The 17,409-nt window shown below is 44.7% G+C and overlaps 1 protein-coding gene across 1 annotated transcript in view; it reads left to right on the top strand.

Annotated features, from left to right (window-relative positions):
• The window catches only part of piezo1 (piezo type mechanosensitive ion channel component 1 (Er blood group)), a 324,721-nt gene that overhangs the window by 206,898 nt on the left and 100,414 nt on the right, over positions 1-17,409 (top strand). Inside the window, 3 exon segments of the mRNA XM_061837790.1 lie at positions 4,220-4,302; positions 16,304-16,363; positions 16,863-16,963. Coding sequence (XP_061693774.1) covers positions 4,220-4,302; positions 16,304-16,363; positions 16,863-16,963 — 244 coding nt within the window.

Raw genomic sequence — 17,409 nt, 5'->3', positions numbered from 1 at the left:
ACCAAACAACAGTTCAGAGTACCCACCCTTTTTGGAGTCCTTAGATCAGGGGTCACCAACACGGTTACTTATTACTATAATACTATAATACTTATTTGCAGCTGTATCACACAAATAAATAATAAATTCTTTTTAGGTTATCTCTCTCACAGTGGACATGCACCTACGATGAAAATTTCAGATCCGTCCATGATTTCTAAGTGGGACAACTTGCAATGGAGCAAGGTGTTCAACTACTTATTTTCTTCACTGTATGTTCATTTACCTTAAAAACCTGGCACCAGGACACCCTCTGTCACAGTTCGATGATCGACTTTGTGATGGTGTCTTCAGACTTGCAAACGTATGTCCTGGTCACTCGAGTGAAGACAGTGGCGGAGCTGTCATCTGATCACTTGGTAGTGAGTTGGCTCCGATAGTGGGGGAGGATGTCAGTTTGACGTGGCAGAGACAAGCTTACTGTGAGAGTCTGCTGGGAATCTCTGGCACAATCCCCGTTCAGAAGGAGTTTTAATTTACACATCCGAAAGATCTTTGCTCATGTTCTGGAGGAGGCTTGGAACATAGAGTCCAAGTAGATCATGTTCCACGTCTCTATTGGACGAGAGAGAGGGAATAATGAAGATCTACAGGTGGATTGGTGAAGCGTCTGCACTGATGAGTCTGTTGCGGTAAAGAAGGAGCTGAGTCAAAAGGCGAATTTAGTCACTGCCAGTGGGACTTTTCTCCAGGCACTCCGGTTCACGGCCTCATCCCAAAAACATACATCATTTGGAAACTTCAAATTCCCCCCAGGTGTGATTGTGACTGCAAATGGTTGTTTCTGTAAATCTACTGGCTATCAGGTGAGGATGGACCCCGCCTCCCTCCCAAATACAGCTGGGATCAACTCCAGCACTAACATAACTCTTGTGAGGATAAGTGGCTCAGAAAATGGATATATCCAAAGGTGATATTGACTTGAAATTTTCACCATATGTTTGGGAACAACCCGTCCATCCATACAAAAACCGAAGTAAAACAAATGTGAAAAACAACTGTGTGTAATAATGAGAAGTGACACAGGGGAAAAGTATTGAACACATGATGAAAGGGAGGTGCAAAAAGGTATGGAAAGCCAGGACAACAGCTAAAATCTTATCATTAATCAACCAGTTCAATCAATCAAAAGCCTTTATTCTCATTATGTGACTGCATGCAACAAGACTGTACTGACTCTCTCTCCTCTGGACGTGTCTCTAATCACCTTGGCTGTCATAGTCCAGTCTTTCAGCAGCTCCTCCAATCAACAGAGATCACCTGTTTCTGAAAGTCCACACAACATTTTTCGTTTCTCAGCTTCCACCACGTGGTTCTCTGCTCTACTTTTGTCCTCTTAATCTCCCTCCCCAACAGCAGGGTCTTTCTACACACCACCATCCCATGCTGTCTAGCTACAGTCTCCCCTACCACTACCTTACAGTTAGTAACCTTCAGATTACATCGTCAGAACAAAATGTAATCTACCTGTGTGCTTCTACTTCTGAACCAAACCATCAAATTCTACTCTTTTGAACCTTGTCTCTAAAACATCCAACTTTGGCTGTCCCTCTAGTGAGCTAATTTCTCATCCTGTTCAACCTACTCACTCCGATAGAGAACCTCAACATCTTCATTTCTTCCACCTCCAGATCTGCTTCCTGTTCTCTCTTCAGTCCCACTGTCTAATCTGTACATCAGGGCTGGCCTCACCACTGTTCGATAAACTTTGCCCTTCACCCTAGCACATGACACACGAGACACCTTCCCCCAGCTGTTCCAACGTGCTTGAACCCGTTTCTACACTTCCTTGCCACACTCACCTTTGCTCTGGATTGTTGAACCCAAGTATTTGAAGTCATCCACCCTCCCTATCTCTTCTGCCCGTAGCCCCACTATTCCCCAACCACCCTTCTCATTCATAGACATATATTCTGTTTTTCTTCAGTTAATCTTAATTCCTTTCCTTTCCAGTGCATTCCTCCATCTTTCTAATTGTTCCCCCATCTGCTCCCTGCTTTCACTCCAGATCACATCATCTGCAAACATCATGGTCCAAGGAGTCTAACCTCATCTCTCAGCCTATCCATTACCACAGCAAACAGAGCTGATTGATCCCTGATGCAGTCCCACGTCTACCTTAAATTCTTCTGTTACATCTACGGCACGCTTTACCACTGTTCTGCTGTCCTCATACATGTCCTATACTATACTAACACATTTCTCCCCCACACCAGACTTACGCATGCGGGTACCACAGTTCTCTGTACTTTTCCATTAGCATCCTCAAGGCAAATAATGCATCTGTGGTACTTTTTCTCAGCATGAAACCATACTGTTACTTGCAGATACTTACCTCTGTCCTGAGTCTACCCTCCACTACTCTTTCCCATAAGTTAATTGTGTGGCTCATCAACTTTATTCCTCTTTACAGGGTCAGGCAAAATGAATTGACACATTTCTAGGTTAGATATAAGGCAAATAACGTAAAGAAACAAGTGTTTTTATTTTTGAAAAGTACATATAATACCATTCTGTTTCATTATGTTTTAAAAATTGAATCATTCAAATGGGATCCATTATTGTGCGGTTGATTTTCGTTTCAATGCAAATCCAGTTGATCATGTTTCGAGCTAGTACGGGATCATGTCTACGAAGATTGAAGTGCAAACGAAACACTCGTGTTGCAGTTACAGATTCGTTTGTTTTGATAAACGTTTCCACAATGAAAGCGAGATGCTCACCAGTCCAATTCATGGCTTCAACTGAAAAAGAAACGAAAAACAATGGCCTTATAAAGAAACAAAGCAAAATGGCATTATATGATCTATAGATGCTAGACTGGCCCAGCCAATGACCTGACTTGAATCCAACTGAAACTCTATAGAAAGAACTGAAACTCATGGTCCATAAAAAGAAACCCTTGGAATCTTAAAAAGTTGAAGACTGCTTGTGTAGAAAAATGGCTCAAAACACACCAGAGTAATGCATGTGACTATTTTCTCCATACAGGAGGCATCTTGAACCTGCCATTTCATACAAAGCCTTTGAACAAAGTATTAAATAAATACCAGTTGGGGTCTTCAATACATTTTCCCTGTGTTACATTATTACACAAAACATAATGTCTGGGCATATTTGTTGTACTTTCTTTGCCTGCATGGATGACTTCGGTTGTTCCCAACATCTGGTGGTGAAATTGTCATCTCAATAGCACCTTTGGAAATATATTTTGTGTTTCTATGTAGGAGTACTTATTAAAGTGCTAATTATTTGTTATTCATAAATACTAAGAACTATTTACTGAGAGCATAAGCTCTTTTCCATGTTGTGTATTTTCTGTATCATAGCTTTATGCAACAGTCTTAAACAACAATATCTGGAAGTGGATGGCACATCATATGTTTGCATTTTTATGTGGTAATTTATATTTTATCAATAACTACACAAATTATTCATCCATAACTGGAAGCACGTAATTGGTTTAGGCATAGCATGCCTTAACAATATAAAATACTTCGCCATTTCTGTTTTAAAAGGGAGTATTCCCAACTTCCCCCTTAAAAAAACACTTTGTTTCACATTAAAACTGTCAGTATGACCTGTAAGTCATGCTTACACGAGTAAAACTATCTGGAAAAAAAAAATACAGCCTCTCTTGCCTCATCTTATGCCTCTAATTTGATTTGTAAGAAGCCTCCACACACAAGGAAAAACAACTAGTGAATGAAGGGGTGATTGATATGTAGCCAATCATTTCATCCATTCATTTATTTTAGTATGAGACCAAGGGGGCAGGAGAGTATGGTGCCCACTATGTGTACTGTGATTGGATGAGAAATTAACATCTCATTAGTCATGCCTTCCCTGTCTTGTTTTTCCCCCAAAAGTATGGTGGTTTTTTGCAAATCAAACAGATGTGGTAGTTTTCACAAATGTGGCAAAAAGTGATTGGAATGCATGGGGGGGTGTGGGGGGGGGCAAACTTCCTCTTAAATTAGGCCTCAACCAAATGAAGGTATGGATAACCTATAGTGAAAAATGTTCAGCATGATCATACACTAAAGTTTAACACCTGGTGGATAATAATACAATAAGAAAGGGGACACAGTCAAAATATATATAGTCTTACCTGTAGAGAATGCATGCTTTGCAATTTACAATGCCACTACTAATTTCTCTTCCTCTCAATATCTATTAGAATGCAAAGAATCCGCTCCAGACAGCAGAGGTTCAGAGATGGACATAAAGTTATTGAAGAAGACCACCAGAGTCAAAGTGCGGGTAAGACTCATTTGTGCATACATATGGACAAAACCCCTATGGTAGAAATGTGTATGTCTTCTTTACGCCTCGTGTCCTTTCATCTCTGTGCGCTTTGAATACTGTTACTCAACAGGCAGACAACTCCATTTGCAATTACAACACGGACATTAACAATATGCTCCAAGTTTACATTCTTAATTCAGTTACACATGGTGTTTCAAAAGCAACTCATGGTTTTGTATTCATTGAAACAAAGTGGATGAAATTCAGAGAATAAAACCTACTGTACATTAACAGTATTTGCGGCATTGTCTTGAATTTGGAAAGTTCATGCATAAAGTCTTCTTTTTACATTGGCGCTCGCGAAGCCTACAATGCTCACATTACATAATACGAATGACGGAATGGCCCGCATGACCCCTCTGCATCAGTTGATACGCACACACCAAAAATTGTTGCTGGGCGTCGAATTTTTCATGATTGGTCCATTTTCATTACATGTTGTCACGACCCTGCTAAAAAATTTTCTATTCAACATTTCTAAAGAATTTCTATAAAAACAATCTATAGAAACGCTATAGGACTTTAGGACCCAAGTTCTATAGAAATTCTGTAGAAATATTCAATAGAAATGCTATAGAACTTAACAAACTAAGTTCAATAGAACTGTTCTAAAGAACTTTTACGCTTTAAAGAACAGTTCTATAGAACTGTGTTCTGAAGAAAGTTCAACAGAAATGTTCCTTACAGTTCTATTGAAATGTGTTCTGAAGAAAGTTCAACAGAACTGTTCCAAAGAACTGAAACAACATTGCATTCGTAAACTGCATTAACGTGACAATCCCACATACATTCAACGTTGCCTTAGAACATAGAAACAAGGTTGCCATGCTATATGGAAATTGAGCCATTAAAACAGATTGAAACCTTTATTATGCAGTGTGAAACTAGACTGATTTTCAAACTACAGACAATTACAAAAAATTAGGTTATTCAGTCTACAGTAATACATGTTTAACATTGAGAACAACTAACTTTTTTCTTAAATTATGTTACAAACAAATTAAAATATAATATTTCACTATGTGAACTTTAACTATGTGTCTCTCATATTTATTGCCCATCCTGGTTCCTCCCGTCCTGTTTCCTGCCACTGCATCTGTCAGGCCCATATTTAAAGCATGATGTAGCCGCACTTCGTACGTCACTCGTGGTTTCTCAAGACACAATCTGAGTTCAAAATTAAGAGACTTGGTTATTATTACATCTGGCAAACACTATAACTTCCAGTTAGGAATCTATCAAACACAAGAATCCATATTTGTTTATAGAAAGAGCATTGTTCAGAAGTCTGCAAACAGCCTACAATATGCTTTCAATTGTATTAATAAATGCAATATCATTTGATGTCACGTCCCATCGGAACGAGAGTAGGACCCAAATGCAGGACTCGGACGATGCCAGGTAGTTCAAGGAGAAACGTTTATTATATGCCGAGGTCGGGGTTCGAGCAGGCAGTCCGGTGCAGCAGCGGTAGTTGGGACGTCGGGCGAAGAGAGCAGGTGAGCGGCCAGGCAGGAGTCGGTACACAGGGGAACAATCAAAGCAGGCAGAAGTATCAAAGGAGTCAGGCTTACAAGGGTGGTCGGAGAATGGGCGAAGGTCGGTACACATAGGTTCGATCAGGGATACCGGAGCACACGAACGGGACATGAAGATCAACGAACTGGCGCCGGCCAGTTGTCATTGGGGTCATATAAATACATAGCATAATCAGGCTGCATGAGGTGCAGGTGTGCACCTCCCAATCAGAGCAACCGCGGACACCCACACAGCCCAGGCTGGAGCGGCAGGATCATGACATTTGAAACTTAAAACAAGTGCAAAATCTTCACCTGATTCTCGATTGTATATCACTGGTAAAAAAATATATATATATATTCTGTACAAATTATATAATATTCATTTACCTCTTCAGGATCTGTTTGATATTTTCCTTGAGGGTTACCCCTCCAACTTTCAACTTTTGGAATTTCTGCAGATCAAAAAGAGGATGACGAAATTGGGAATTAGTTTATTGTTAAAATTAAACTCAACTTTTTCCATACTTAATCATAGCAGTTCTGCAGAAGCAGAAGAGTCTTCCGTCATCTTCTGGTCAAAGACAATGAAGTTGGCCAGAGATTTTATCAGAGCAGCATCAGCCCTTTTTTTTTTGTCATAAATCTCTTTTATTGACTCTGTTGCTGTGCAGGGATGCGTGTGTGTGCTGTTTGTCTATGGGAAGTTTGAGAGCTCAAGGTGACTGCAAATTTATGATAGCTGCATTCTTGTGGGTTTTTGTAACAGGAAGAACTGTGTCTACTCAGAGGACACCTGGCCTTGAGAAGATTAACTGTCTCTGTATAACAACTTTACTTGTCTTGTGAAACCTGCTCTCCCCCACCCTATGTTTGGAGCTCAATAAAATGTGTGGTTTTGGGGAGACTCGGAGAGAGTCTTACATGCGGGCTGAAGAATATGTTCTTCTTCCCCGAGTTCTCCCCAAACTGCAGTTTGGTAAAAAATAACTCTGCCTCTGTCTCAATCATTCTATCCTGGTGCCGTGAGCTTCTGGGTCCACATTGAGCGAGAAGTCCGTGCTATGGACCTAACACCTTGACATGTTGGATTTCTGGTCATTCTTCATTTCCATGTCATACATTTTAATACAGCTGTTGCTCCATTCAGATAAATTCCTCTTATAACAGATAAACCCCTCTGTGCTGTGATAATAGCCTTTCAATCCAGATCTATTATAATTTCTGAAAAAAATATTTATCTATCTGTGCATTGGTAATGGCTGGCGACCACTTCAGTGTGTAATCCACCTCTTGCTCAGGCAGCTGGGATAGGCTGCAGCAGGTCTGGGACCCTTGTGACCCATACAGAAAAGGGCTGGATGGATGAATGAATGATTTCTCAGACATCCATAAATTTAAAATGTGTGAGCCAGAAGGAAGGATGATTTGTCTGACAATTGGTGATTATCCTGAAAATATAAAATTATACGTTTTTAAGTACGTCAGCTCTCAGGAAAAGAAACAGCTTAATGGGCTCATCTGCTGTGATGGGTGAGTGTAAGAAATTTTCTGTCATAAGCCAGCACAAGTTGAATAAAGTCTCATCACAAGAATATGGTCCTCTCTGTTGGCATTCTTGTTTACAAGCCTGCAGTGCCTCATGAGTGACCGGTTGTAACTTATCTTGCCCTCCAAAGAGATGAGGGATGGTGTACAACAACATTGGATGTCCACTTGGAGCGACTGCAATTCTGCTGTTACAGATGATGCGTGTATTAAATAAATGATAAACTTTCTGAAGTTCTTCCTGCAGAAGAAGAAAAAATATTACCAGTGAAAACAACAAATAATAAATGCTTTGTATTTTGACTCAATATGTTAACTGTTAACTGTACTGTCATTTTGATAGTGAAGGAGGCAGGAGTGTCGAGAAGGCAATGAAGACAGGAAGGAGAGACTGACATTTAAAAATAGAGCATTGAATTAAAAAAAAATACATATATATATATATATATATATATATATATATATACACACACACACATTTTTAAAAGGGAAAGGTGATATAAAAGAAGCAGGGGGTGGAGGATAAACATACAGCCACTAGATCCATCCATCGATCCATAATCTACCTCTTTTCGGGTCGCGGGGGAAGTCGCTTCAGCAGGGATACCCAAACTTGCCTTTCCCCATTGACTTCTTCCAGGTCTTCCAGAGGGATCCCAAGGTGTTCCCAAGCCACCCGAGAGACATAGTCTCTCCAGTGTGTCCTGGGTCGTCTTCGGGGACTCTTTCTGGTGGGACATGCCCAGAACAACTCACCAGGAAGGCGTCCAGAAGGCATCCGAATCAGATGCCCCAGCCACCTCATCTGGCTCCTCTCAGTGCGGAGGAGTAGCAGGTCGACACTGATCCCCTCCTGGATGACCAAGCTTCTCACCCTATCTCTAAGGGAGAGTGCGGACACCCTGCGGAGGAACTCATTTCGGCTGCTTGTATCTGGGATCTTGTTCTTTAGGTCACGACCCACAGCTTGTGCCCATAGGTCAGGGTAGGAACGTGGATTGACTGGTAAATTGAGGGCTTCAGCTTTCGACTTAGCTCCCTCTTCACCACAACACACCGATACAAAGTCTGCATCACTCCAGACGCTGCACCGATCCGTCTGTCGATCTCCGGCTCCATTCTTCCCTCACTCATGAACAAGACCCTAAGATACTTGAACTCCTCCACTTGAGGAAGGACCTCATCCCCGACCTGGAGTGGGCACGCCACCCTTTTCCGACTGAGGATCTTAGTCTCGGATTTGGAGGTGCTGTTTCTCATCCCAGCTGCTTCACACTCAGCTGCGAATCGCTCCAGTGATAGCCGGAGATCATGGCTTGATGAAGCCAACAGAACCACATCATCCACAAAGAGCAGGGATGCAACGCTGAGGCCTTGAAACTGGACACCCTCTACGTCTCGACTGCACCTAGAAATTCTGTCCATAAAAATTATGAACAAAATCGGTGACAAAGGGCAGCCTTGGCAGAGTCCAACTCTCACCGGAAATTAGTCCGACTTAGTGCCAGCAATGCGGACCAAACTCTGACAGCGGTCGTACAGGGACCGTACAGCTCGTATCAGGGGATTCTGTACCCCATACCCCCGAAGAACCCCCCAAAGGACTCCCTGGGGGACACGGTCGAATGCCTTCTTCATGTCCACAAAACACATGTAGACTGGTTGGACGAACTCTCATGGACTCTCGAGGATCCTGCCCATGGTGTAGAGCTGGTCCACTGTTCCACGGCCAGGACGAAAACCGCATTGCTCCTCCTGAATCTGAGACTCGACTTCCCGACGGACCCTCCTCTCCAGTACCTCTGAGTAGACGTTTCCAGGAGGCTGAGGAGTGTGATTCCTCGATAGTTGGAGCACACCCTCATCACCCTTATTGAAAATGGGGACCAGCACCCCAGTCTGTCAATAGAGAGGCACTGTCCCCAATGTCCACACAATGTTGCAGAGGCGTGTCAACCAGGACAGCCCCACAACATCCAGACCCAGTAGGAACTCCGGGCGAATCTCATCCGACCCCGTGGCCCTGCCACCAAGGAGCTTTTTAACCACCTCGGTGACCTCAACCCCAGAGATAGAAGAGCCCGCCTCAGAACACCCAGACTCAGCTTCCTCGTGGGAAGGCATCTTGGTGGAATTAAGGGGGTCTCAAACTCCTCCCACGCCCAGGTTTTTGCCTCAGCAACCACCGAAGCTGCATTCCACTTGGCCAGCAGATACCCATCAGCTGCCTCAGGAGTCCCACAGGCCAGAAATGCCCAATAGGACTCCTTCTTCAGCTTGACAGCATCCCTCACTGTTGGTGTCCACCAACGTGTTCGTGGGTTACCACCACATCAGGCACCGACCACCTTACGGCCACAGCTCTGGTCGGCCGCCTCAGCAATGGAGGCGCGGAACATCGTCCATTCTGATTCAATGTCCCCCGCCTCCTCTGGGACGTGAGCAAAGTTCTTTCGGAGGTGGGAATTGAAATTCCTTCTGACAGGGGAATCTGCCAGCTGTTCCCAGCAGACTCTCACAATACGTTTGGGCCTGCCACGTTGGACTGGCATCTTCCCCCACCATCGGAGCCTACTCACCACCAGGTGGTGGTCAGTTGACAGCTCCGTCCCTCTCTTCACCCGAGTGACCAAGACATGCGGTCACAAGTCCGATGACACGACCACAAAGTCGATCATCGAACTGTGACCTAGGGTGTCCTGGTGCCAAGTAGACATGTGAACACCCTTATCCATGAACGTTGTGTTTGTTATGGACTATCCGTGGTGAGCACAGAAGACCAATAACTGAACACCACGGGGGGGGGGGGGGGTTCTTCCCAATCACGCCCTTCCAGGTCTCACTGTCATTGCTCACGTGGACATTGAAGTCCCCCAGCAGAATGATGGAGTTGCCAGAGGGGGCACTCTCCAACACTCCTTCTAAGGACTCAAACAAAACAAAAAGGGTGGGTACGCTGCACTGCTGGTTGGTGCATAGGCGCAAACAACAGTCAAGAGCCGTCCCCCTACGGAGGTGAGTCCGACTATATCTTGTCGGAACTTCTCGACCTCACGCACCAACTTGGGCTCCGTCCCTGCCAAAGAGGTGACATTCCATGTCCTTAGAGCTAGTTTCTGTAGCCGGGGATCGAATTGCCAAGGTCCCCGCCTTTGGCCCCCGACCAGCTCACATTCCACCTGACCTCTACGGCCCCTCTCACAAGTGGTGAGCCCATGGGAAGGGGAACCCATGATCCCCTTTCAGGCTGTGCCCAGCCAACCCCCATGGCTGCAAGCCCGGCCACCAGGTGCTCACCTTCGAGCCCCAGCTCCAGAGGGGGGCCCCAGTGACCCGCGTCCGGGCAAAGGAAACCAAGATCCAATTTTTGTAGTCATCATAGGGGGTCTTGGAGTCGTACTTTGTTTGGTCCCTCACCTAGGACCTGTTTGCCATGGGTGACCGTTCCAGGGGCACGAAGCCCCTGACAACTTCGCTCCTGGGATCATCGAGACACACAAACACCTCCACCCCGATAGGGTGACGGCTCGAGGAGGAGGGGAGCAACAAGATAGCTGTACTGCGGTACTGCTGGACTGTTCATGACAGCACCACACTCCCCCCAAACGGACACCTCTATAAAGTTTCAACAGCAGGGATTCATCAAGGATATGATTTTGAAAAATCCCGGAATCCCCTTCCCAAGCGTACCCCTCGCAGTCCTCCAGGTACTGGTAACCCCTCCTCCTGAGTCTCAAATCAAGGATGCGAGACACCGGGAAAGCGATGGTTGTTGAGAACACTGGTGGGCAAAGAGTGTACAGCCAAAGGGCTCAGGGTGCAGGTGGATAGCAGAATAATAATGACACGTGGTGGGTCAGATACATTTTAAGGGGCTGGGTGAATTGGAGTTGAACTGACATGGGAGTGATTAATATAGTAATGGGAAATAAACCGATAAAACATGGAGTAAATCTGCGGGATTCTGTTTGCCATGGAAGGTCACGGGTGGAGAGCCAAACAGACTGATCCACCATGTACTCAGTTGCAGGGCAACAACAAAGGTCCATGAGCCATTTATTCCTCTCCTCTATCAGACTAAGGTCACCCTGGCATCGTTCCAAAATTAGAACTTCAAAGCTGCTTTGACTGCACAGACTGGCGTGTCTTCGAAAATTCAACAAGGATACTAGATTAAACTGCATATGTCAGTTTCTGTTAGGTGTAGTACTAACAAAAACTTTCCACACGTTCAATAACAACAAGCCATGGTTTGCAGGCAGATTTAGAAACCATCTGACTAAAGAAATGAATATTGCAAAGTAGGATTATGCAGCAAAACGCTGAATGCTAACACTACGTGTCAATTTTGCACTAATTACAAGTGACGGCCCCCCACCCCCAGTAGACAACAATAAAGAGCTAGCCAACAAGTTTTACTGCAGATTTGAAAAGAACACTTTCACTCCACATACCGACCAAGTTACACCACTATCCACTTCGACATCTCCAACTCACCATCACTAAATAGGAGGTGAGGCAGATCTTCAAACGGAAAAAGATCAACAAAGCGCCAGGCCCAGACCTTGTATCCCTATCCTGCCTCAAAGTCTGCGCTAAACAGCTTGCTCCTGTCTTCACAAAATTTTTTAATAGTTTTCAAGGACTGTGTGAAGTACCAACTTGCTTCAAATGCTTCACCATCATACCGGTCCCAAAAAAAGCAAAGAAAGAGGTCTTAATGACTACAGGCCTGTTTCCATGACATTTGTGATCATGAAGTCCTTTGAATGCCTTGTGCTGTACAACCTCAAGAGCATCACAGGTCCACAAGTGACCCACTGCAGTTTGAATCCTGTTGGTGGACTTCAGCTGTGGATTTAAGACCATCGTGCCCGAAATTTTCTCCTCCAAGCTTCTCCAGCTCAGCGTCTTGCCTGCTATCTGCCAGTAGATCTACAACTTCCTGACGGCAGGAAACAGCAACTGAGGCTGGGGGACACCACCTTATCCATGCTCACTATCAGCACAGGCCCCTCCCAATGTTGTGTCCTCTCCCCTCTGCTCTTCTCGCACTACACAAACAGATGCACCTCAAGGCACCTGTCTATCAAACTCCTGAAGTTTGGAGATGACAGCACAGTCATCAGCCTCATCAAAGAGGAGTCTGCGTATCGGCAGCTAAGTGGTGAGACTGCAGCTTTGGCGTGGCCAACACAACCTGGTGTTCGACTAAAGTCTGTAAAAATGATTGTGGTCATAAAGGAAGACTGTCCCCAAAATTATAGGAATGGGTGCACACATTAAAAGTTAGTAGATGAGGATTCAGTGTTTCTTTTAATGCACAGATTTGACCAAGAAACATTGGAAAAGTATTGTTGAAATTTCTCTCACGCTCAGACATTCCAATGTGCCTGGCTGGAAAACTGACAGCCAATCAGCATTTGCCATGCCTCCAGTGCTTCCTGTTCCGACCCCCCATTTCTCTTGCATTTTGTGGCTGATTTTTGTGAAAAATAATTACAAACAAACAAAACAAAAATAGCATGATGTACAATGTTCAAGCCTGTGCACTTGAGCCAGAATACACACAACTTCACATGTTGGAGAGGGGGCGTGGCACTAACATTGAACAATAATCTCATTATATGTACCACATAGATTTGTTTGATGCTTTTCTGAGGAGTTGGTTTAGTTGTACAGAATATACAGCAGGCGTAGACAGACTTTTTTTTTTTTTTTTACTTGTCAAGCAGCCAGCCTCTCCGGCCGGTGGGGGGGGTTGCACGTGTGCATCGCCGTAAATAGTAACCGGGAAGTGTTGTGTACTAAAAGCCAAATTAAGCGAGTGTAACAGTGAATCAATGCTCTGTGTAATTACTACTCCCGCCATTGAGCAAACAAAACAAAAATAATAATGTACAATGATCAAGCGTTTGAGCCAGAATACACACAGGCGAAACTTGACATGTTGGAGAGGGGCGTGGCACTAATGACAATCAATAACAGTCCCATTAGATGGACCGCGGAGATTTGTTTGATGCTTTTCTGAGGAGTTGGTTTAGATGTAGAGAATATATAGCAGGCGTGGCCAGACATTTTACCCCAGGTTCTACTTTTGAAGCAACCAGCTTCTCATGATCCACCGGCGGCGGGAGAGGAGGTGGGGTTTGCACGCGCGCATCGCCCTTAATAGTAACTGGGAACTGTTGTGTGCTTACACGTATATATCCATTCTTCCATTTTCTTAGCCGCACGATGGTCGCAGGAGTGCTGGAGCCTATCCCAGCTGTCAACAGGAAGGAGGCAGGTTACACAGACACAGACATGGGGAGAACATGCAGACTCCACATACGGAGGTCCGGGATTGAACAGCTGCGCCACCGTGCCACATCATAAAGTATGTTGTTGCTAATAGAGTACTAGTACGAGAGGCTCATAGGACCTGAAGTGGGAGACGAATATGAACTCCATCCACAAAAAAGCCCAGCAACGGACATACTTCTGAAAAAGCATGGCCTGTAACAAGAGCTGCTGAGACAGTTTAAACAGAGCAAGAACGGACCACGGCCAAGAGGGGCGTGACCTGGCCACTGCTTTGGGCGGTCTCATCTCTGACATCTGTCAACGGTCACAGTTGTTTCACATGAGGCACTGTGATTAGACCAAGAATTTAAGTTGGAGTTTTGCCACTGGTTCGTTGCCTTGAGTTAGTGAGTTGCGTTCATTGCCAGCAGGAATGCCAGCACTGCCCCACGTTTCTGTCTTGACGACGATCAGTTCATGGTCGTCTCAAGTCCCTATCTTGGCGGTGACCTGTCCATGGCCACCTCCGTTCCTGTCTCGGCGGCAACAGGTATACTACCGTCTCATGTTCGTGTCTCGACGGCGGCAGGTATACAACCACCTTCCGTTCCTGTCTCAATGGCGATGGGCCCGCGGCCGCCTCACACTCGACTGTCTCGACTGCGACCGGCCCGTGGCCGCCTTCCACTCCTCTCTCGATGGAGACCAAGCCGCTGCCGATCCACATCCACACCTTGACGACGACTGATCCTCAGCCACTCGATGCCCACGCTCCTGTCTCGATGACGACCAGCACGCGCCCTCCTCCCGCCCCTGTCTCGATGGTGGCCATCTCCCTCTCCTGCTATGATAGCATTCGATCCTCGGCCTCCTGATGACCACGCTTCAAGGGCGACCAATCCCCAGCTGCCCCCTGACCTAGCCTGGCCTAGTTCTGTCATGAGCAAGAATCGAGCACACCCAAGAGGGGCATGGCCTGGCCACCGCTTTCAGCTGTTTCACATGAGCCACTGTGATTAGACCAAGTAATTCAGTTGGAGTTTTGTCACTGGCATTGGCCAGTTCGTTGGCTTGAGTTAGTGAATTGCATTCACTGCCAGCAGGAATCTCCACTACCGAGAGAAAGTGTAGTGTGAGCTATCCTCGTCACAGCAATTCTGTGCCACCGTAATTTAGTCCCGTCTTCGTTCATGTTTCCAAGTTTGCCTCCTTGTCATCAGACCTTGCTGCATGTCTTTTGGATCCCGCCTAGCCTAGCGTTGTTGTATCTCTGCCTTCTCGGACTGCTTACACCGTGTATGTCCTCAGATTTGAATAAAACTATGCCTAACATCATGCTCTAGTCTCGGAGTCCTGCATTTGGGTCCAGACCCGTACCGTTGGTTCATGACACAGCGACTGCAAAACAGTTACTGTACAGCAATAAAATGCCTCAAACATAACAGAAAGGTCATTGTTTTTATTTATTCTCCTGCTGTTCACAGTTTTATTTATTCTCTTCCTGTTCACTGAAACCCCCAAGTTCATCGTCTTCAGCATCAGAGATGAAGGCCCTCAGAAAGTCTCTGTCACATACCATTTCAGTCTCTCACTTGCTCTCAATGTCATATTCATCTCAAGTTACTGCTGAAGTTGTGCTGTTCTCTTCACGTAGCAGTGTCATAAAACTCATAGCCGCTAACAACAAAAAAGAAAAAAAATATCTGCATCGCTCAATATGCTGCAGGGTTAAAAGCGCCTGGAAAACGTAGTGCCTTGTTGTCCGGAAAATAGCGTATCTATTAAAATAGTAAGCCACCACGGCAGAGTGTTTAAAGGTCCACTATGACACAATAAAACTGTTCTGGCATAACATGGCATAACAAGGATACAAATGCTCCTTTCTGCTTGACCAAACCGCTGACCAGGACACCCACCCCGAAAAAAAGAATCATAGGCAAGTCACTTCTCTGAGCCTAGAGGAATTACTGTGCTTCATTGTTCAAAATATGTTGCCAAAACTGAACTATTTGACTAAACAAACTAATATTGCACCAAAAATAGCATGTTCCAGACTCCAGAAACTTTTGAGTTCCTCAGTTAACATTACAGCCATATTGTTTGCTGTCTCTGCACTGTGCTTTATTTACTCACAGTAGACAGTAGGTAGAATAATCATCACATGGCCACCACGTGAATGCACAACATTCAATGTGACCGCAACATTCAATGTGACCGCAACATAGGCAGGGGAGGCACAGCTTTTGGAATTGGATCTAGTCATCAACTATATCTGTTTCCAAGAAACATGTGATCATAATTCTCTGCTTGCATTGCACCACAACCCCAGCAAACAGCAACGGCCAATTTTAGAACTATTTTAGAACTAGTAGACTTTGTAAACGGCAGTGTAAGTAACGAATGCAAACTTTTTTGGACACGTTCATTTCTGACAGTCCATTTTTTCCGCTATGTGAGAATCCACTGTATCTGTATTCCAGACATGTGCATCCTGGGACTCACATAGTTATCACATGTAAAATGATTTATGCATATGTGTGCGTTTGTGTGTGTTTATGTGTGGGCGTACACATGTGTGCCTTCGTGGGTGTATTTGTGTTTTTAAGAAATGAGGACCAAGAGGAAAAAGGAACACTTCTCTCAACCATGGTTGGACCATGCAACAGGTACTTTCAAACACACACATTCAATGCCACTGAGAATCTGGACATTTATTTCTGATGGTATTTACATTTTAAATGTAGTAAAGAGGCAGCACGGTGGGGCAGCTGTAAAGTGTTGGCTTTCACAGTTCTGACGACCACGGTTCAATCCCGGCCCTCCGTTGTGTGGAGTTTGCATGTTCTTCCGCGCCTGTGTGGGTTTTCTCTGGGCACTCTGCTTTCCTCCCACATCCCAAAAACATGCATTATATGGACAATCTGAATTGCCTTTAGGTGTGATTGTGAGTATGTTGTCGGTCTCCATGTGCCCTGCTATTGGTTGGCAACTAATTCAGGGTGTACCCTGCCTTCGGCCCGATGACAGCTGGGATAGGCTCCAGCACGCCTGTGACTCTCGTGAGCATAAGTGGCTCAGAGGATGGATGGATGGATGGATGGATGGATGGATGGATGGATGGATAGATTGAGTATAGAAAATTGCTATGTACTTCCTTTACCACAGTTCTGTATTCAGGATGGTACTACCTGTTTGAATCAGACAGTGAAGGTGAACATGAACTGTTGTCAGAGGAACAGAAGCCGGAGAAACAGACAGCCTATCAGGTCAGATATTTTTGTGTAATAGTTTTGTGTGGACAGTGAATGGCCTCAACATTGTGGCCACTTGCACAATAATAATTCTGTACTTGTGTTGAATCAAATATTTTGCTGACACAAGAATAATGTTCTGTTTGATTAAAATACTCTCGTCATTATGATGCAATACAGTTATAGTCCACTGCATGTTTTAATTCAATACCTTTAACAGTGTCAGTCAAAACCACGCACTCGTATTTTCTTATAGACAGATAGATAGCTAAATAGTAAGATACATAGGTTAGATTAGACAAAGGAGGTAAATGGAATGGATCGATACTGTAGATACAGAGTAGTTCAAACCCCCTTAAAATTTTCACTTTGTAATTTCGTAGTTGGAGAGAGCGAGAGAGAGAGAGAGAGAAAGAAAGAGAAAAGAGGAATGGATATATACAGTAGATACTGTATATTGG

This window comes from Syngnathoides biaculeatus, chromosome 12 (genome assembly GCF_019802595.1).
Source record: "Syngnathoides biaculeatus isolate LvHL_M chromosome 12, ASM1980259v1, whole genome shotgun sequence".
NCBI classification, from domain to species: domain Eukaryota; kingdom Metazoa; phylum Chordata; class Actinopteri; order Syngnathiformes; family Syngnathidae; genus Syngnathoides; species Syngnathoides biaculeatus.
Note: the sequence above shows the minus strand (reverse complement) of the source record. Positions and strands in the feature narration are given on the sequence as shown.